Genomic DNA, 17,727 nt, shown 5'->3' on the forward strand with positions numbered 1-17,727 from the left:
AAAATGTGAGATTGAAAAGACAAAGATAATTGTTTGGAGAGATCAGTAAAGAAAAAAAGGAAAAAAAAAAGATAATATGGTGACACTGGGATGTGACAAGTATAATGAAAGTAAATATGTGAAGAAGTGAAGTTTGGGAAATAGCTGCGTATTAGAATATGGAAGAAGAATTGTAGGTTGAAAGAGATTGAAAAGTACTGCTTTGAAAAATCTCACAGATTTCTTCAAAAACATTATCATTTCAATATCCTGTGGAATTTGTTTTGCTGGGGAAGGTCAAAGCATGTAATGATTCATGGGCTCCTTTGTGCTGAGATCAGGAAAGTTTGAGAACTACTGGGCTTTCTGAGTACTGTTGAAAAGTGTTGGTTTGGAGGAAGTGTTTGGGACAAGTGACATTGAGATAATTGCAGTAAAGATTTGTCCCAAGTCTGGATGATAACATTTTCAGATTCATTGAAGCTACATTGTAAAATTACAAAATTACTTCGGTGGTATTAAATTTGCCAGTTTTTCTTGCCACTTATTTCCCATTTTGGCAAGGTATTTTGCCACAGAAATAAGTAAGTTTTGCATTGGAAGTACTTCTTTCACTGAACTTAAGAATAGCTTTTTTTTTTTTTGGCTGTTTTTACTACATTTTTATCTTTCTACAGGTTTGGTAACTGATTTGAAGGGTCATTTTGTAACTCAGGTGGCTATGGGCAAAGCTCACACTTGTGTTTTAATGAAGAACGGAGAGGTTTGGACATTTGGTGTAAATAATAAAGGACAGTGTGGACGAGACACTGGTGCTATGAACCAAGGAGGGAAAGGTAGGTGTTCAATTTTTGAGTTTTAAAATTTGTGTTGTCTTTTTATTAGTGTTTGAAAACAACAAAATGAAGAATCTTGCTCTTTGCAAAATTAGTGGTTTTTTGATTTCATACTCATTAGTAGGAAAACCCCTGAATTTCTTATTTATTTGATAATTGATGATAAAAGTATATCACTGGAAAAATTTAATACACTTTAAATTTTTAGTTTCTTCTGAACAGATTAGCTGGCTTATATGTTTTTCTAAATTCTACCTAAAATATAATAGTGCCTCTTTGACTTAGCTTTTTTGGTGACTACATTATTCCAGAAAAATGAGTTTTCCAAATTCTTCGTTATCAGCTCCTTTTATATCATGTCAATTTTAGGCATTTTTGGCAGTGGTCTATCTGGCAGATATAATATTATAGTGCCTTCATATTTAATAGCATATGCAACTTGTAATTTAACCTAGTTTTGACAACTAAGAGTAACAAGAAAAGACTAAATTACAGATGCATCTTCTACATAGTACCCTTTGTTCCAACCCCCAGGCTATTGAAAGGAAGAGGAGTTTATCTTTTGATTGCCCTGCTTGTTGTGATCTTGGGTGTTTTGTTTTTTGTAATGTGTCTGCTTTCTTCTTGCTTTCCATTTTTGCTTTTAGCTGCTATCAAATGTGTTGATACCCTTTGATCCAATTTCTGTTTTTCTGTTTTTAATTTTGTAGGGAATGGAGAGTATGATAATATATAATTATAGTATTATATATAATATATATAATAAATATTATACATTATTGCATATAATATGTTGTATATATAAAATTATTAGAACTAAACATTAACTGTGCTTAAAGAGTCAATAATTCTGAGGATTAAGCTATATAAATGAACAAAAACAAGTTTATCTTGACGGTAGACTCATCTGGATCTTAGGAATTTATCGTTTTTCATCATTATCTTGTTTATGTGTGTGTATGCATGTGTATGTATTTAAAATGCCTCAGTTTTTAAAAGAGCAAGTCTGTTAGAGTATATTGATGTAAATAAAGAAGAAAGAACAAAAGGAAAAAAAAATTTTACAGTGGAAATATTTTATCTTCTTATTTAGTGAACTTGTTTCAGATATTATCTGTGAGAATAAAGGGGAGAAAATTAGTGTAGTTTTTTACACATAATATGATATGTATTTTGGGTGGGCACTATGGCTGATACCTATAATCTCAGCATTTTGGGAGGCTGAGGCAAGAGGATTGCTTGAGGCCAGAGTTTGAGACTAACCTGGCAACATAGCCAGACTTTATCTCTACTAAAAATTAGTTGAGTGTGGTGGCTCACACCTTTAGTCTCACTCAGCTACCGCTTGAGCCCTGAAATTACAGGCTACAGTGAATTCTGATCATGCCACTGCACTCCTGATTAGGTAACCGAGCAACACTTTGTCCTTTGTTCTTTCATAAATGAATGAATACATAAATAAAATTTTAGAAGAGCTGGAAAAAAAACTCTTCTTGTGAAAATTGGGCATAAATTCACACCTGGATTCTAAGAGGAAATTTTATAATAATCAAAATAAAATTTAGTTTTTGTTAGTATGAATAGTGTTGCTGTGAAATTCTAGTATTTCTTTAAGGTCTGTAACTAAGTAGAATTGCTGGGTCTCTCATTTTTTAATTTTTGTTCTCTTGATTATTAATACTGGATTTGAACATCTCCAAACTTTTCTTATTTTTCTTACCTTTAAAAAATTAACTTATAGGAGCTTTTTGTATAGTGTGTTGTATGTGTAGCAAGTATCTTTGTCTAACCTGTGGCTTATTTATGGTTTCTTTTGTTTTATATAATGGTAAAATTTTGATGTCAAACTTTTGTCTTTTTCCTTGTGAATATTTGCTGTCTATAGCTAGATGGGGGCTTTTATTTTCCATGTGAATTAGAATTAGTTTGTATGTTTGGCATTGTTATTGGTACTGCATTGAATGCACAGATTAATTTGAGGATAATAGTTAGAGTACTGTTAGGATGATTGAACGAATAAGGCATGTTGAGCCAAGTACATATAAGTGCTTGATGCATTGTTGTTAAAAATAGAGCCATTAAGGGTTCCTTCAGCTTTGCTGTATTCTAACTCTAGAGATAGTTATCTGATGTTTGGATATCCCAGCCTGCCCATAGATTAGAACTGGCAAAACTCAAAAGGTCATATATGCTATGAATTTATTTCTTGATTAGGTAGACCAGTCTTGAGTGGTAGCTCTATGATAAGTGTATGTTACAGTTTTAAGAAATGAGAAGAATATTCACTGAGAATAAGAGATCAAGTGAATAAAACATAATCTTGCCTTTGGGGATTGAAATCTAGTAGGAATGTCAAACATAAAAAGTAATTGCTAGTTTCCCACAGATTTGATCACCCATCATATGCTCTTGTGGTACCGTATATTCCTTCAAAACCTTATTGCAGTTGTACTTTTCATTCTTATGTGGTTATTTAATTAATACTGTCTTACTGGATTATAAGCTTTATGATAGCTCCCTATCATAGTCCTCAGTGCCTAGAGTAGAGGTCAGCAAAGTATTATTACCTGATACCATTTTTTGTATAGCTCTCTAAACTGAAAGTGGATTTTACATTTGTAAGCATTATAAAACGTATGACAATGACTTTTATGGCCCACAGAACCTAAATTATCTACTGTCTGGCTCTTTACAAAAAGTTTGCTGACTCTTTTCCTAAAGGAATCCCCTGAATATAGTAGATGTTCTATTAAAAAGCTGAGTGAATTAAAAAGTTGTAATTGGGATGTAAGCAGGCTTTGAGGAGATAGTAACTGACTTCTTTTTTTTTTTTTTTTTTTTTTTTATTGTTGGTGATTCATTGAGGGTACAATAAGCCAGGTTACACTGATTGCATTTGTTAGGTAAAGTCCCTCTTGCAATCATGTCTTGCCCCCAGAAGGTGTGGCACATACCAAGGCCCCACCCCTCTCCCTCCTTCCCTCTCTCTGCTTTTCTCCCCCCCCATGACCTTAATTGTCATTAATTGTCCTCATATCAAAATTGAGTACATAGGATTCATGCTTCTCCATTCTTGTGATGCTTTACTAAGAATGATGTCTTCCACTTCCATCCAGGTTAATAGGAAGGATGTAAAGTCTCCATTTTTTTTAAATAGCTGAATAGTATTCCATGGTATACATATACCACAGCTTGTCAATCCATTCCTGGGTTGGTGGGCATTTAGGCTGTTTCCACATTTTGGAGATTGTAAATTGAGCTGCAGTAAACAGTCTAGTACAAGTGTCCTTATGATAAAAGGATTTTTTTCCTTCTGGGTAGATGCCCAGTAATAGGATTTCAGGATCAAATGGGAGGTCTAGCTTGAGTGCTTTGAGGTTTCTCCATACTTCCTTTCCAGAAAGGTTGAACTAGCTTGCAGTCCCACCAGCAGTGTAAAAGTGTTCCCTTCTTTCCACATGCACGCCAGCATCTGCAGTTTTGAGATTTTGTGATGTGGGCCATTCTCACTGGGGTTAGATGGTATATCAGGGTTGTTTTGATTTGCATTTCTCTAATATATAGGGATGATGAACATTTTTTGTGTGTTTGTTAGCCATTCATCTGTCTTCTTTAGAGAAGGTTCTATTCATGTCTCTTACCCATTGATATATGGGATTGTTGGCTTTTTTCATGTGGATTAATTTGAGTTCTCTATAGATCCTAGTTATCAAGCTTTTGTCTGATTGAAAATATGCAAATATCCTTTCCCATTGTGTAGGTTGTCTCTTTGCTTTGGTTATTGTCTCCTTGGCTGTACAGAAGCTTTTCAGTTTAATGAAGTCCCATTTGTTTATTTTTGTTGTTGTTGCAATTGCCATGGCAGTCTTCTTCATGAAGTCTTTCCCCAGGCCAATATCTTCCAGTGTTTTTCCTATGCTTTCTTGGAGGATTTTTATTGTTTCATGCCTTAAATTTAAGTCCTTTATCCATCTTGAATCAATTTTTGTGAGTGGGGAAAGGTGTGGGTCCTGTTTCAGTCTTTTACATGTGGATATCCAGTTCTCCCAACACCATTTATTGAATAGGGAGTCTTTCCCCCAAGGTATGTTCTTGTTTGGTTTATCAAAGATTAGGTGGTTGTAAGATGTTAGTTTCATTTCTTGGTTTTCTGTTCGATTCCAAGTGTCTATGTCTCTATTTTTGTGCCAGTACCATGCTGTCTTCTAAGATGAGTTTTTGAAAGGTGAAAAGGGGTTTCTCTGGTAGATGAGATACACACGGAGAGGCAGAGGGAGCAGGGGTGAGTAAAGGCCACAAGATGTTTAGAAAGCAGAGGGAGAAGAAAAGAGTTCGGAGAAAATTAGGAGCCATACTGTGGCAAATGGGTCTTGCTAAAGAGTTATGTTCTTCTAAGGAAGTTGAAAAGATGATGGAGGTTTGTGTAAATTAAATGTAAAGTATGGAGCAAATAATGTGTTTTAGGAAGCTGGTTGCTGGCTGTGGGAAAGTGTTTCAGAGAGGCAGAGAGGGGACTCTTGGCTTAGAGCGTGGTTTAGTCTATTGAATGAAAGTGTTGGTAGTGAGTATGAAAAGAGGCACTAAAACTGGAAAATATTTAAAAGTATTATTGACAGAAAGCAGCTAAGAGATATGTTTGACAATAGCCCTCCCTACCATCTATTGCAGACATGAAATGGGGAGAGTATTTACCAGTGGTCCCTAAATTAAAATTTATTTTTGTTACTCTTACATTTGAGCATGTCTTTGTATAATCATTTGTTAGCATTGTATTTTTAAAATTTTAGAATGTTAAGGGGGTACAAATGTTTTTGGTTATTTACATGGATTGCTTTGATAATGTTTGAGTCAGGGCTATAAGTGTGCCCATCCCACAGATAGTATTCATTGTACCCATTAAGTAGGTTTTTACCCTTCCTCTCCTCCCTACTCCCCCCTGCTTAATTTCCACTGAGTTTTACTTTCTTCTGTGCATGTATGTGCTCATCAGTTCCCATTTAATAATGAGTCCATGTGGTGTTTTTTCCCCCCAGTTTTGAGATACTTCACTTAGGAGAATACTCTCAGTTCCATCTAAATTGCTGTAAAATTCATCCTTTTTTATAGCTGAGTAGAATTCTGTGTGTGTGTGTGTCCCATTTCATTAATCCACTCATGAATTGATGGGCAGTTGAGTTGATTCCATGTCTTTGTAGTTGTGAATTGTGCTGTAATAAGTGTCTGTATTTTTTAAATTGGAAAATATTGTTATCCATTTTTTTTGACATGGGAGTAATCTATATAAAAATTATGAATTGATCTGTCAAATAGGGTTTGGAGTTGAAAATATGGCAACAGCAATGGATGAAGACCTGGAAGAAGAGCTAGATGAAAAAGATGAGAAGTCCATGATGTGCCCTCCGGGCATGCATAAATGGAAGCTGGAGCAGTGCATGGTTTGCACTGTGTGTGGAGACTGTACAGGGTACGGAGCCAGCTGCGTCAGCAGTGGGCGTCCGGACAGAGTCCCTGGAGGGTGAGAACATTATTCCTACTGGAGAAAATGTGCAGAATATATTTTATTTCTTTCTTTCTTTTTTTTTTTCTGAATATATTTCTTTTCAAAATTTATCCAGAGTATATTCTGTTACATTGTTTCTTAAAGGCATTATTGGTATATACTTATAATTCTTCACTTGATTTTAGCCAAAAAGCTGAGAAACCATTATACTTAGAATTATTATAATTGTTTTCTATTTTAATTATTTCTAATTTAGTGTCATCTTTAAGGTTACTGATCTTTCATTTGAATAAACCCTATTTTAAAATAGGTCATAAATTATTTAAGGCTTGAGTGTGCCTTTATTCTTCTACTAAGACTATTTAATGCCAAATTTTTGTTGAATACAAATCTTTTCTAAGTAGAATTATCAAATATCATATAGAGCACTTGATTAGGGATAATCATTTTCTTTTAAATTAAATTTATTGTTCGCAATTTTTGGAATTTTAGACACTCTGACTTCTAAATTGGTTGCATTATACCTGCTTATATTTATCCATGTTACATGTATCCTTTTAATGCACCACATTTTTTTTCAAGGTTTTATATTATTGTCATTTTAAAGTAGCAGTATTATTTTCCCATCCGTAAACACTGGATGTGTTTCTATTATGTCATCCTTAATTTGTTTCAGCAGTGTTTTGTAGTTTTCTTTGTACAAGTCTTTACCTCCTTGGTTAAATTAATTGCTAAATATTTTATTGTTTTTGATTCTATGGGATTGTTTTTGTAATTTTTAAATTTTCATTGTTAGTGTTTAGAAGTTCAACTGATTTTTTTTGCTCTGACTTTATATCTGCTACTTTGCTGAAGTTTTACCTTTTTTTTTTTTTTACAATTATTAGGGTTTTGTGTAGAACTGTTAGGGTTTACTACATTATCAGATTGTATCATTTGTGTACAGAGATAACTTTACTTCTTCCTTTCAGGTATGGATAGGTTTTATTTCTTTTTTCTTAACTAATTGGTCTGGTTAGAACTTCAGGTGCTATGTTGAAAAGGAGTTGTCAGAGGGGCATTCTTGTCTGGTTCCTGATCATAGAGAAATGCTTTCAGTCTCTAACTATAGCGTATGATGTTCATATACTGTATGTGAGTTATTCATATGGTTTTTATTATGTTGAGGTAGTTTTCCTTCTATTCTAGTTTATTGAGGTTTTGTTTTTTTAAATCATGAGAAGGCATTGAATTTTGTAAAATGCTCAATGATGAATTGAGGTGATCAAGAGATATTTTTCCTTCTTTCTGTGAATGTACTTTCTGTGAATGGATTGATTTTTCTGTATTGCATTGCAGGAATAAATCTCTTTTGGTCATGATCTATAATTCTTTAAATACGCTGCTAATCTGTTAATATTTTGTTGACAATTTTTGTATCAATACATATAAGAGATAATGATCTGTAGGGCTTCTTTGCTTTTGTTTTTTTCTTGTAGTGTCTTTCTCTGGAGTTGGTATCAGGGTAAACCTAACTTCATAGAGTGAATTAGGAAATGTTCTCACTTCTTCAGTTTTTTGGAAAAGTTTGGAAAGGATTGCTATCATAAATGCGGCTTTAAAAAATAGATCCTCAGATAATTCTGTAGGATATATTATTAGTTTTTACTGTGTAGTTAGTGATGCTCCAAATTATTTGTTGGTTGCTTTGAAAAGCCAGAAATTTCACTGGATACCTACCTATGTCTTTCAAACTGCTATCAGGTCTATCTTCTCTTGTACCTATACAAGTTTGTAGGTACAGGGAGCTCCTTGAGCCTGTCAGAAGTTTTTAAGGATTGATCCAGTGAATAACGATAAAGTTAGTTGTTCACTGACTCGCTAGCCAATTTCTGGAAGTATTCTTTTCACAAATACTGTGGTATATAACTGATAAGAAAGAATAAAAAACAGATAATTGTACACAGTGAAAGGAGAGAATAGAGGATGAAGGCATATACAAAAGAGCGTGGGTAGGAGACATAATGTATGAAGTTCACTACCAATACCTGCCTTCAACTTATCTGCTAGACAGTAGTGTTGTTTGCTTGGGTTTTTTTTTTTTTTTTTAGCCCATCAACCCATCTAGGCCACTTGATACTAAAGCTGCTGGTGTATCCACTAATGTAAACATTTTTTTAAAAGGCTTTTAAATAGCGATTTTGACGAGAGCAGGATTTCTTTGTATTTTCTGAAGTAATATACCAATTATGCCTATTGGAACCTTAATAAACTTTTGTTTTTAATTATTCTTCTATTCATACATTTTCTTTAAAATAGACATCGTGATTTGAAGAGATGATTTCACTGCTGATTTTTAATCTCAAAAATAGGGAAAAGAAATTATAGAAAAACACTTGACTTTTTCTTTCTTTCTTTTTAAAGGATCTGTGGTTGCGGTTCTGGAGAATCAGGCTGTGCTGTATGTGGATGTTGCAAGGCTTGTGCCAGAGAGTTGGATGGTCAGGAGGCCAGACAAAGAGGCATTCTTGATGCAGTGAAAGAAATGATACCGTTAGATCTTCTTTTAGGTAAACCAATTGGTTATACTGAACATGTACTCAATTTAGTGCTTTTGATAGGTTAAACAATTTCTTTTTAGATATATGTTGAAAAATTATAATAGTTAATATATGGAATGGTGCTCTTAACTGACAGTATGACATTATTAAAAGGATGACATTTGTTAAAGTCAGTTTGTGATGTTATTTAAAAAAAAAAATAAAAGGATGAGACTCTTTTTCTCTTTTTTTGCTAAGGATTCTTTTTTCCCTTTTTGTATTTTTATTATTTTTAATAAGTTATCCTCTAAAGCACCTTTGTGCTAAGAATTGTTGCAATAGAAACAATTTGTGTTTTAGACATTGTTTTTGCTAGCTTTTACTTTGTTGAATTTTGTATAGTTCTTCCATAGCTATTATATAACATACATTTTTTGGGGGGGGAATCAATCATCTAGCTGTCCCAGTACCCGGGGTTAATATTGAAGAACATCTTCAGTTACGACAAGAAGAAAAACGGCAGCGTGTAATCAGAAGACATAGATTAGAGGAAGGAAGAGGTAAGATGTAACTACAGAGGAAAAAATATATGAAAATTCATTTTCTTATTCTATCCCGAGACCACTGAAAAGTTTACGTAATAGGCTGGTTTGGTAAGAAATCACTAAAATTGAATTAGTAACATTCTGGTCACTTATGAAAATAGTGAAAATATTCAGTGTATTTGTAATTGTGCTAGTAATAAATGTTTAATACAGTAAGGTGTTTATGTCACAAGTCAGCCACATTAAGAATTGTGCCATCTGCCAAGTATCAATGACTATGGTAACTTTAAAAAAATACAAATTCTGAGAACTTGTCCTTTACGTGGACTTGGGGCTCATCTGTTTGACTGTGGAACCAAATTAGGTTTAATTTCGTCTTTTCACTTTATTTTTTATTTTTTTTATTTGCAGTTTTTGGCTGGGGCTGGGTTTGAACCCACTACCTCCAGTATGTGGGGCCAGTGCCCTATTCCTTTGAGCCACAGGCGCCACCCTTGTCTTTTCACTTTTTTTTCTTAATCCGTCACAGTTATTATCATTTGGGCAAAAGTCCCACTGTGTTTCCTTCCAATTCAGAACATGATTATGCTTTCGTTGCGCCTTTTGTTGAAAAACCTTGCTTTAATTTTATGCAAAAAGAGTAAAATGGCAAGTCTGTAGGTTTTATTTGTGAGGTAGGTTTATTATTTATCTTTTTTCCTCATTATTTGTGACCATTTATTGGCTTAAAAAGTCATTGAACAATGGTTATAATTGGTATTTTGATATATATCCAACAAACAGAGATAAATGCAAGTGTTACTAAAGCTGTTGTTGCCCAGTAGAGTGTTTTCTTTGTAAGATTAAGACAGATGTTACAGAAATCTGTGATTTCATTCCTCTGCTAGGCAAAATCTTGATTGGAAATATTTATTGATGTTGCATATTTTCAATACTTGCCAGAAGTGGCATGATATTTGATGCATCCCATTTAACCATGCTATTATATATTTTTTCTTGCTATTCTTTTTGTTAATGTAAAAATGGAATAAGTAGCAGAATGTATAGTACACATGATAAATTCTCATTTTATTAAAATTATATTGTAAAACATATGCTTTAAACATGAAGATTGCTCTTAATAGCATTTGATATTGATTGGTACAGTTAATATTTGCTATTAACTTTTTACATACATAAATCATTTCCTTTAGAGCCTCTTTTAATGAGATTAATATATGTCTGCTGTCTTACTTTATATAAATATGTGTAGAAAATTGGATATTAAATGTTTCTTAGAAAACAGGGTAGAATTTAAGTTTCAGGTCTTTTTTTACATGATAATTAAGTGATAATTCCTTATTGATAGGATTTGTTTAAGGTTAGTTGTCAATGTATCTCTTTATTACCCATTTTTTCTTTCTTTGGAAATATTAGATTGAGTTATATGAATTGTCCCACAAAATGGAGCAATTTTTTGTTTCAACCAAAGTATAGCAAATCTTGTCATGACATTTAAGTACTTAACTAATGATGTGTATCTTGTTACTTTTTTTTTTCTCTAAAAGAAGCTATTCTTCTTTAGGTATGGTATATTTCTACATATTGGAAACAAAGGAATGTTGAATTATGCACTGATGATTTGGCATATCTTGGTGAATTATGTTTTTAAAGTTTATCAAAATTTTGGGACCTAAATCTTAAGTCTTTGCTTAGTCTGTGTCAGGCCTATTGGTGTTATTTAGCTACTCTTTATGATCTCCTAAAATGGAATATGCTATTGAAACCAACTCCACATGCAATATTATTACTGCTTTTTGATAAATTTGGAACTTAGTCTTTAATTTAAACTTTCATATTATTAATCTTTCAGATAACATTTTTCTTAAATGTATCTTTTTAGATAGATATTCACAGTCAATATTCATTTACAGATTTCAGTTCAATGGTAATATTAGAGTGGCACGGTGATTGCCAAATAATTGAAAAGAGCATGAGCAAGTAAAGTTTTAGCAAGAAAGGGAAACTTCATTTTTAATGACTCAGGCCCTGTGCTATAGACTGCAAGCCATCATAGAGCGTGCAAAGTTGAATTTTACACACAACTTTGAGAATTATTGACTGCTTCTTGGAAGTTTCCCAGGGTCTTTATCAACTCTGTTCCCATGACATCCCATGTCTGTCTGTTTAGGTCAGAAAGTCCCTGGGACATTGATCAATCCCCCAAAACAACCAGCTCCTCAAAGTAACCTACCTGCAATGTCTTGCACCTGCAGGGTCTCGATTAAGTCGTTCCCATGATAGCCTAGGTGAGCCTGACCCAAGCCAGTCTAAAACAGCCTAATTCCATCCACCATCCACCTTGCTCATCATGTTGAACTTACTGCCTAACCTAAGAGTTTGTGATAATTTTCACTTTTTTAGATTACATTGCATTGATTGATGTATTAAGTCTCAAAGATTTGTATCTATTGTATATGTGAAATGTTGAGTAGAATTGTCAACTAGAACTCTCTTAAGTCATCAGAAGAACTAATGGGTGATCATGTCAATGACTTTTCAGTTCTTTTCAGCACTCTCTTATAAGGAAAATTGCACCCCGGTAATATTGGTTACTTTTCCTTCTTTCTTTTCACATAAGTGTTGAAGTTTTGTAATTGTGAGCTCTGGATGGGGTGAGGCCATGTCTTGGCTATTTTATACCTGCTGTCCAGCCATATATTTCTTAACAGTACCTGTTTTTTACTCTCAATAGAATCTCCTTTGGATAATAAGTTATATGATTGGCCTAGCTTATAGAGCATGGTAGAGTATGGGTTGTAAAGTTATACTTTAGGCTGGGTGCAGTGGCTCACACCTGTAATCCTAGCACTCTGGGAGGCCAAGGTGGGTGATTGTTTGAACTCAGGATTTTGAGACCAGCCTGAGCAAGAGTGACACCCTGTCTCTACTAAAAACAGAAAAGAACTGGGCGTTATAGTGGAGGGCACCTAGACTCCCAGCTACTGGGGAGACTGAGGCAATAGGATCGGCTGAGCCCAAGAAATTAAGGTTGCTGTGAGCTATGAGGATGCCAGAGCAACAGAGTGAGACTTTATCTTAAAAAAAAAAAAAATGTTGAACTTTGGATCAAATCCTGGCTTCTTCACTGGAAATGACAACTGTACTGTTAATGAGGATAAGTGATATGCTTGAAAGCGCCCAGCGGGTACTACGCCCTAGGTAAATGTTTGGTGATGGTGATAGTAGTGGTGGACTATTTTAGTAGGCTACTCTTTCAGCTTGATAGTTTTCCACTTCTGGCCTTGATGTAATTGCTTTTCTTACAATACTAATCATAAAACTTTGAATATTATTAAGAAAAATCACCAACAGCTGTTCTAGAATAAACCAGATTACATTTTGATAGGAAAAATATCAGTTTGCCATAGTTACAAATTAGAAAATAAAAACAAATTTATCATCATCTCTTAATTCCAAAGTGATTGGGTTGATATTGGATATTGTTGTTAATTTTTAAGCCTCTAAAACTGTTATTTTTTTTTTTATTTGACACATCAAATCCAGTATTAGCTAATATTTCAGTACCACATAAAGATCCCTTTTTAAGGTAAAATAGTAGATGAAGCATTTAAAAAATACAGGTTAAAAAAGGTTAGTATAATTCTTCATGCAGAGCTAACCACTGGAGAATTTTGTGTAAATTCTTACGATTTTTTTATGCGTGCTTTTTGCTTAGTTATTTTATATAATTTCAAATTGTGATACATATGGGTGTCCTGTTTTTTCACCCTTAGTATTATAAGAGTATTTTTGTGTTTTATTTTGCTAGTACCATAATATAGGTAATATAGCAATTTAGGTTAAGGTTTTCTACAAACTTAACTCTTTAGAATGTTCAATTATTGTTTTTGTTTATTTCTTTTTCATCTTATAATAAAGTTTTCTTCATTTGTAGTTTTATCATTGAATTTTGTTTTATCTATTCGACTGTTGCTATATACACTTTGTATTTTGCTAGCATTTTTTCTGTACCTTCCCATTTGCCCCCATCAATCATTATGAAGTTAATAGTCTTGTAGGTACATTTATGTATCTTACTCTATTAAAATATAATCATTGTAGATACCTATACATTTACTTACAAAAATGGTATTATATATACATTTGCAATATCTTTTTCTCATTTTACAGTACAGAATGAACACATACTAAGTCAGTAAATATAGATCTAACGCATTGTATTTAGTAGCTTCATATCATTTCATAATATGACTATATCACAGTTTATACATCCATTATTTTGTTGGATATTCGTTATTTCCAGGTTTTTTTTTTAATAAAATAAACATTCTTAGATATATAGCTATGCATTAGTGGAGCTTTTGTGTATATAGCAGAGCTTCCCAGAAATAAAATGTCTGGGTCAAAAAATGTGTATGTTTTAAATTTTAATAGATAATTCACATAATTTCAGAGATGTTATAAGAATTTATACTCTCAAGACTAACACATAACACAAGCATTTTCATGTAATATCACCTGTACTAATTACCCTTTTAATTCTTACAAAACATTGGTGAACAATATTATCTCATTGTTAATTTAAATAGCACAAAAGCATTGTCAGGTTTTTTAGGTTAGATTTCTAGAGGTGCAGTTATTTTGTCAGTGGATAATAATTTGAAAGTCTTAAAATACATCACCAATAGCTTTCCGAAATTTTCAACACTGCTGCTTGCATGCTTTCTGCCTACCTGTTTTAATAGGCTCTTGATAACTTGTTGCTAACACATGAATGGCCAGAGCTTTTTAAATACTTAAATCTGGTCATTTCGTGCCGCTGTTTTATTCAGTCCCCTTCCAGTGAAAGAAATAAACCAAGTTCTGTTTGTTCAGCTTTCTTAATTCTTTAATAGCTTTGAGTATGTCTACTTTACAGAATCCCACTGCCTTTTTCTTAGCCCAGGCTACTTCTCTTCATTCCCTGAATTACAGCAAAAGCTCTTTAATTGGCCTTACCCATGGTCTTATTCTCTTCTGTGCTATTATCCTCTTTCTATCCAGAAAGTTCCTTCTGCAGTGCAGATCTAATCAGCAGCAGCACTTACTTAAAACCAAATGGATGAATTTTTCATTTTAATCTCTACAGCCTCATCTCTATTCTCATCCCTATTCCCTAACCACTTATTTTCCCCTATTTCTGCATCTTTATAGTACTAGATTCCTCCATTATTAGGTTTTATGTTATATGATATCTCTCTAAGCTCCCTACTTAACTATCTTCACGTTTTGTTAGCTGCTCCTCCAGTGTCCCACTTCCTTTTGCCATAGGTCATTGTCACAGTCTGTTGTTTAGTTGTGTGTAAACCCTCCCTCCCCCCATTAGATTGTGAACTTCTTAAAGATTATATCTTGTTTACCTAGCCTCCTGTCTGAATTTTAATGTCTTTGTTAAGTAATTGAAAACAGTTTTAAGGATTTATCATCATTTCTTCCAAAGTTTTGTGACATAAAAAGTTCTATTTATATTTTTTTGCATATTCTTCTAATTTGCCACCACATTTTTCTATAACCTATATGCCATATGTTTCATCTATGTGTGTTTTTAATGATTATACAATATTTTTTAGCATCTTCATGCTTTTATAAATCCTATTTCTTTTAACTGGAAGGTTCTCTTTTCCTTCTTTCTTGTTAAACTTTTCTCATTCTTTGAATCTTCTCCGATTCTTCAAGTGGATTTGGTGTAATATTTTATCTTTTAGTATATATGTCTATAGACTCCTTTTTAACATTGATCACAATATATTATAGTTCTTTGTTTTTATTTCTCTTTTCCTTAGTGGATTAAGTTCCAGTGATATCTGTGTCTTTCTCATTATCTCCATGACACCTAATGTCTGCCACATTAAAGAGGGTTGAAAAGTTTGGCGAATAAATGAGTAACTAACCAATGTTTAAAGAAACAGTATTTTGGGCCATGGGATACAATACTATTTTAGAGCATGATAGCCTTTATTTTTCAGCATGATTGCTTATGGGCCTTCCAGATTTATGCTTTAAAAGGTTCAAAAATGATTGCATTTATTAGTGAGACGCTAAATAGTGAATATTACAGATATCATATATTTTAATGGAGAATAATTCTCAGGTAGAAGTTAGAAAATGGTAATACAGCATGTTATTATTGCTAATATTTACAACTCTTCCCAGGAAAATGTATGGCCAAAATAAATTTACAATTATTTTGCATAATTGGAAAGTATTTTTTAGAGTAATTTGTATTCTTTATTTTAGTAACAGTTGAAAAATCATACATATTAAGAAAATAAGACTTTTTCATATTTGAAATGTATCAATTCTATTACATTTTAGAAATGGAACTGAATTTATATAATCTTAGCTTGAAATTAATTGGTACTGTATAACTGAAAAATATGTAATTCTTCTATTAACACTAAATTAGCCTATTTCTTCAGTAGTCATAGAATTGGTGCTATTCAGAGGGCGGCGCCTGTGGCTCAAGGAGTAGGGCGCCGTTCCCATATGCCGGAGGTGGCGGGTTCAAACCCAGCCCCGGCCAAAAACCGCAAAAAAAAAGAATTGGTACTATTTAGCTTTTTTTATATCATACATTTATGATCATATTTCAGTCATACAATCATATTTCAATAATATGATCCTTGTACTTGTTTTTTATGTCTAACGAAGGGGACTTTGGCACTAAATTTGATATTTGTCACATTTTCATAGAGGGCAGTAGTTTGAATTATCATTAGAGAATAGAGAATTATGGAAAATTTTGCTTAAATTAAAAATATTCAGTGCTTGTACTTGATATATTGTCATAATTCTTTTCAATTACTGACATCTGTCAAATTTAGAGTGTTCTCAAATGTGAAGGCTTTTTTTCACATTGCTGAAACTCAAGAAAACTGTAGTTCAGTTCTAGAAGAAAAAAACTAAAATTTTAAGCTGTACCTGAAATTTCTTTTTCTTTTTAAGCTAAATGTTAATGGAGAAAAGCCATTTTTAAAATTTTATTAAAATTAATTTGGCTTTAGATTATTTCCCCCAAGTACTATGTAAGTGGAATAACTGTAATTTGTGTATGTATTAGTGTATGTATGTGTGTGTACACAGTGCTTCTTCAAAAAGAAGAGATTTACTAAAAGATAATTCATGTTCCTAAAATGTTATTTGAGTTAGATGCTTCTCTTCACCATCAACATAAAAGCTCAGGCTACCTTTGTTTCTGTATATGTGTGTTGTATACATGTTTTGTTTTTGTTTTGTTTTTGATCATCTGGTTTTCTTAACTTCTATCATGAAATGCAGTAAAGTCAGTAATATTCTTCTCTTAGTTTTGTAGCAAGATTGCTGCAGATATTAAACCCAGAAGACCTTGTTAAAACTTTATGATTAATTAAAAAATTAGTTGGTTTTAGTATTTTAATAAGAAAGATATTTGTTTAAAGTATGTTTTATTGATTTTGAAAATACATGTGATATTAAAAAATATTTGTAAGATAATTTGATTTATTGGAATTGAACTTCTTAATTATCTATTTGATACTATTAGTAACTATCCAATAATTTTATAAGTACAAAAGATGGGATTTATACTTTATAAATTATATTTGCTGTTAACTTGCATATGGAACGGTGAGTAGGTTATGGTTGGGAATGGGGAATTGGAGTGGGGAATTGAGAGAAAAGAGTACATTTTTATGCATTTTAGTTTGAATTATTTTTATTCATTATAGTGTTTTCATTTTGTGAGTTTTTCTATGCACATACAAAATGTTTCTCCTCAGGCCCCATTGTATTTGCTGGTCCTATTTTTATGAACCATCGAGAACAGGCTCTAGCCAGACTCAGATCCCATCCAGCACAGCTAAAGCATAAGCGGGACAAGCACAAAGGTATTTGGTCTTCCTTATCAACTAGGTGGGATACTTTCCCAGCTTCTTCAACTCATTTGAATTTTGTCTCTAGGAAAATGCACAAACCTAATTCCTCTACTTTGCTTCTGTCATTGTATGTAGCCTGAGGAGAAAGAACATGCTGAAATGGTACTGTGTGTCACTGTCTGTCATGCTGCTTATTTCATATTTTTGTTGTTGATTTTAATAAAGAAGATATTTTGTTGTATATCTTTTACTTTTGCATTTTGTTTAAATTTTCGCTAAGTTAAGGGAAGTGAAAAAATAATCATTGTGTTCTTTTTTTTTTTTTTATCCTTTATTACCCTCTCTGATGACAGTGATCTGGCATTTTATAATCCTTTCTTAAAATTTTTGAGTGCTGTTTATATGCTTTAGAATGAACAAAATTACTAAATTCGGTATATAAAGTGATACATT

General features: G+C 32.8%; 1 protein-coding gene across 16 annotated transcripts in view; it reads left to right on the forward strand.

The window, feature by feature from the left end:
- The window catches only part of MYCBP2 (MYC binding protein 2), a 309,994-nt gene that overhangs the window by 82,481 nt on the left and 209,786 nt on the right, over nucleotides 1–17,727 (forward strand). For 14 of the 16 annotated variants that reach the window (XM_053563137.1, XM_053563138.1, XM_053563143.1 and 11 more), the window contains exons 14-18: nucleotides 657–815; nucleotides 6,126–6,330; nucleotides 8,719–8,864; nucleotides 9,293–9,394; nucleotides 17,179–17,286. In XM_053563137.1, coding sequence (XP_053419112.1) covers nucleotides 657–815; nucleotides 6,126–6,330; nucleotides 8,719–8,864; nucleotides 9,293–9,394; nucleotides 17,179–17,286 — 720 coding nt within the window. The remainder of the gene's footprint in view (nucleotides 1–656; nucleotides 816–6,125; nucleotides 6,331–8,718; nucleotides 8,865–9,292; nucleotides 9,395–17,178; nucleotides 17,287–17,727) is intronic. The other 2 variants (XM_053563144.1, XM_053563141.1) reach the window with 2 other exon arrangements.

This window comes from Nycticebus coucang, chromosome 15, assembly GCF_027406575.1.
Source record: "Nycticebus coucang isolate mNycCou1 chromosome 15, mNycCou1.pri, whole genome shotgun sequence".
NCBI lineage: Eukaryota > Metazoa > Chordata > Mammalia > Primates > Lorisidae > Nycticebus > Nycticebus coucang.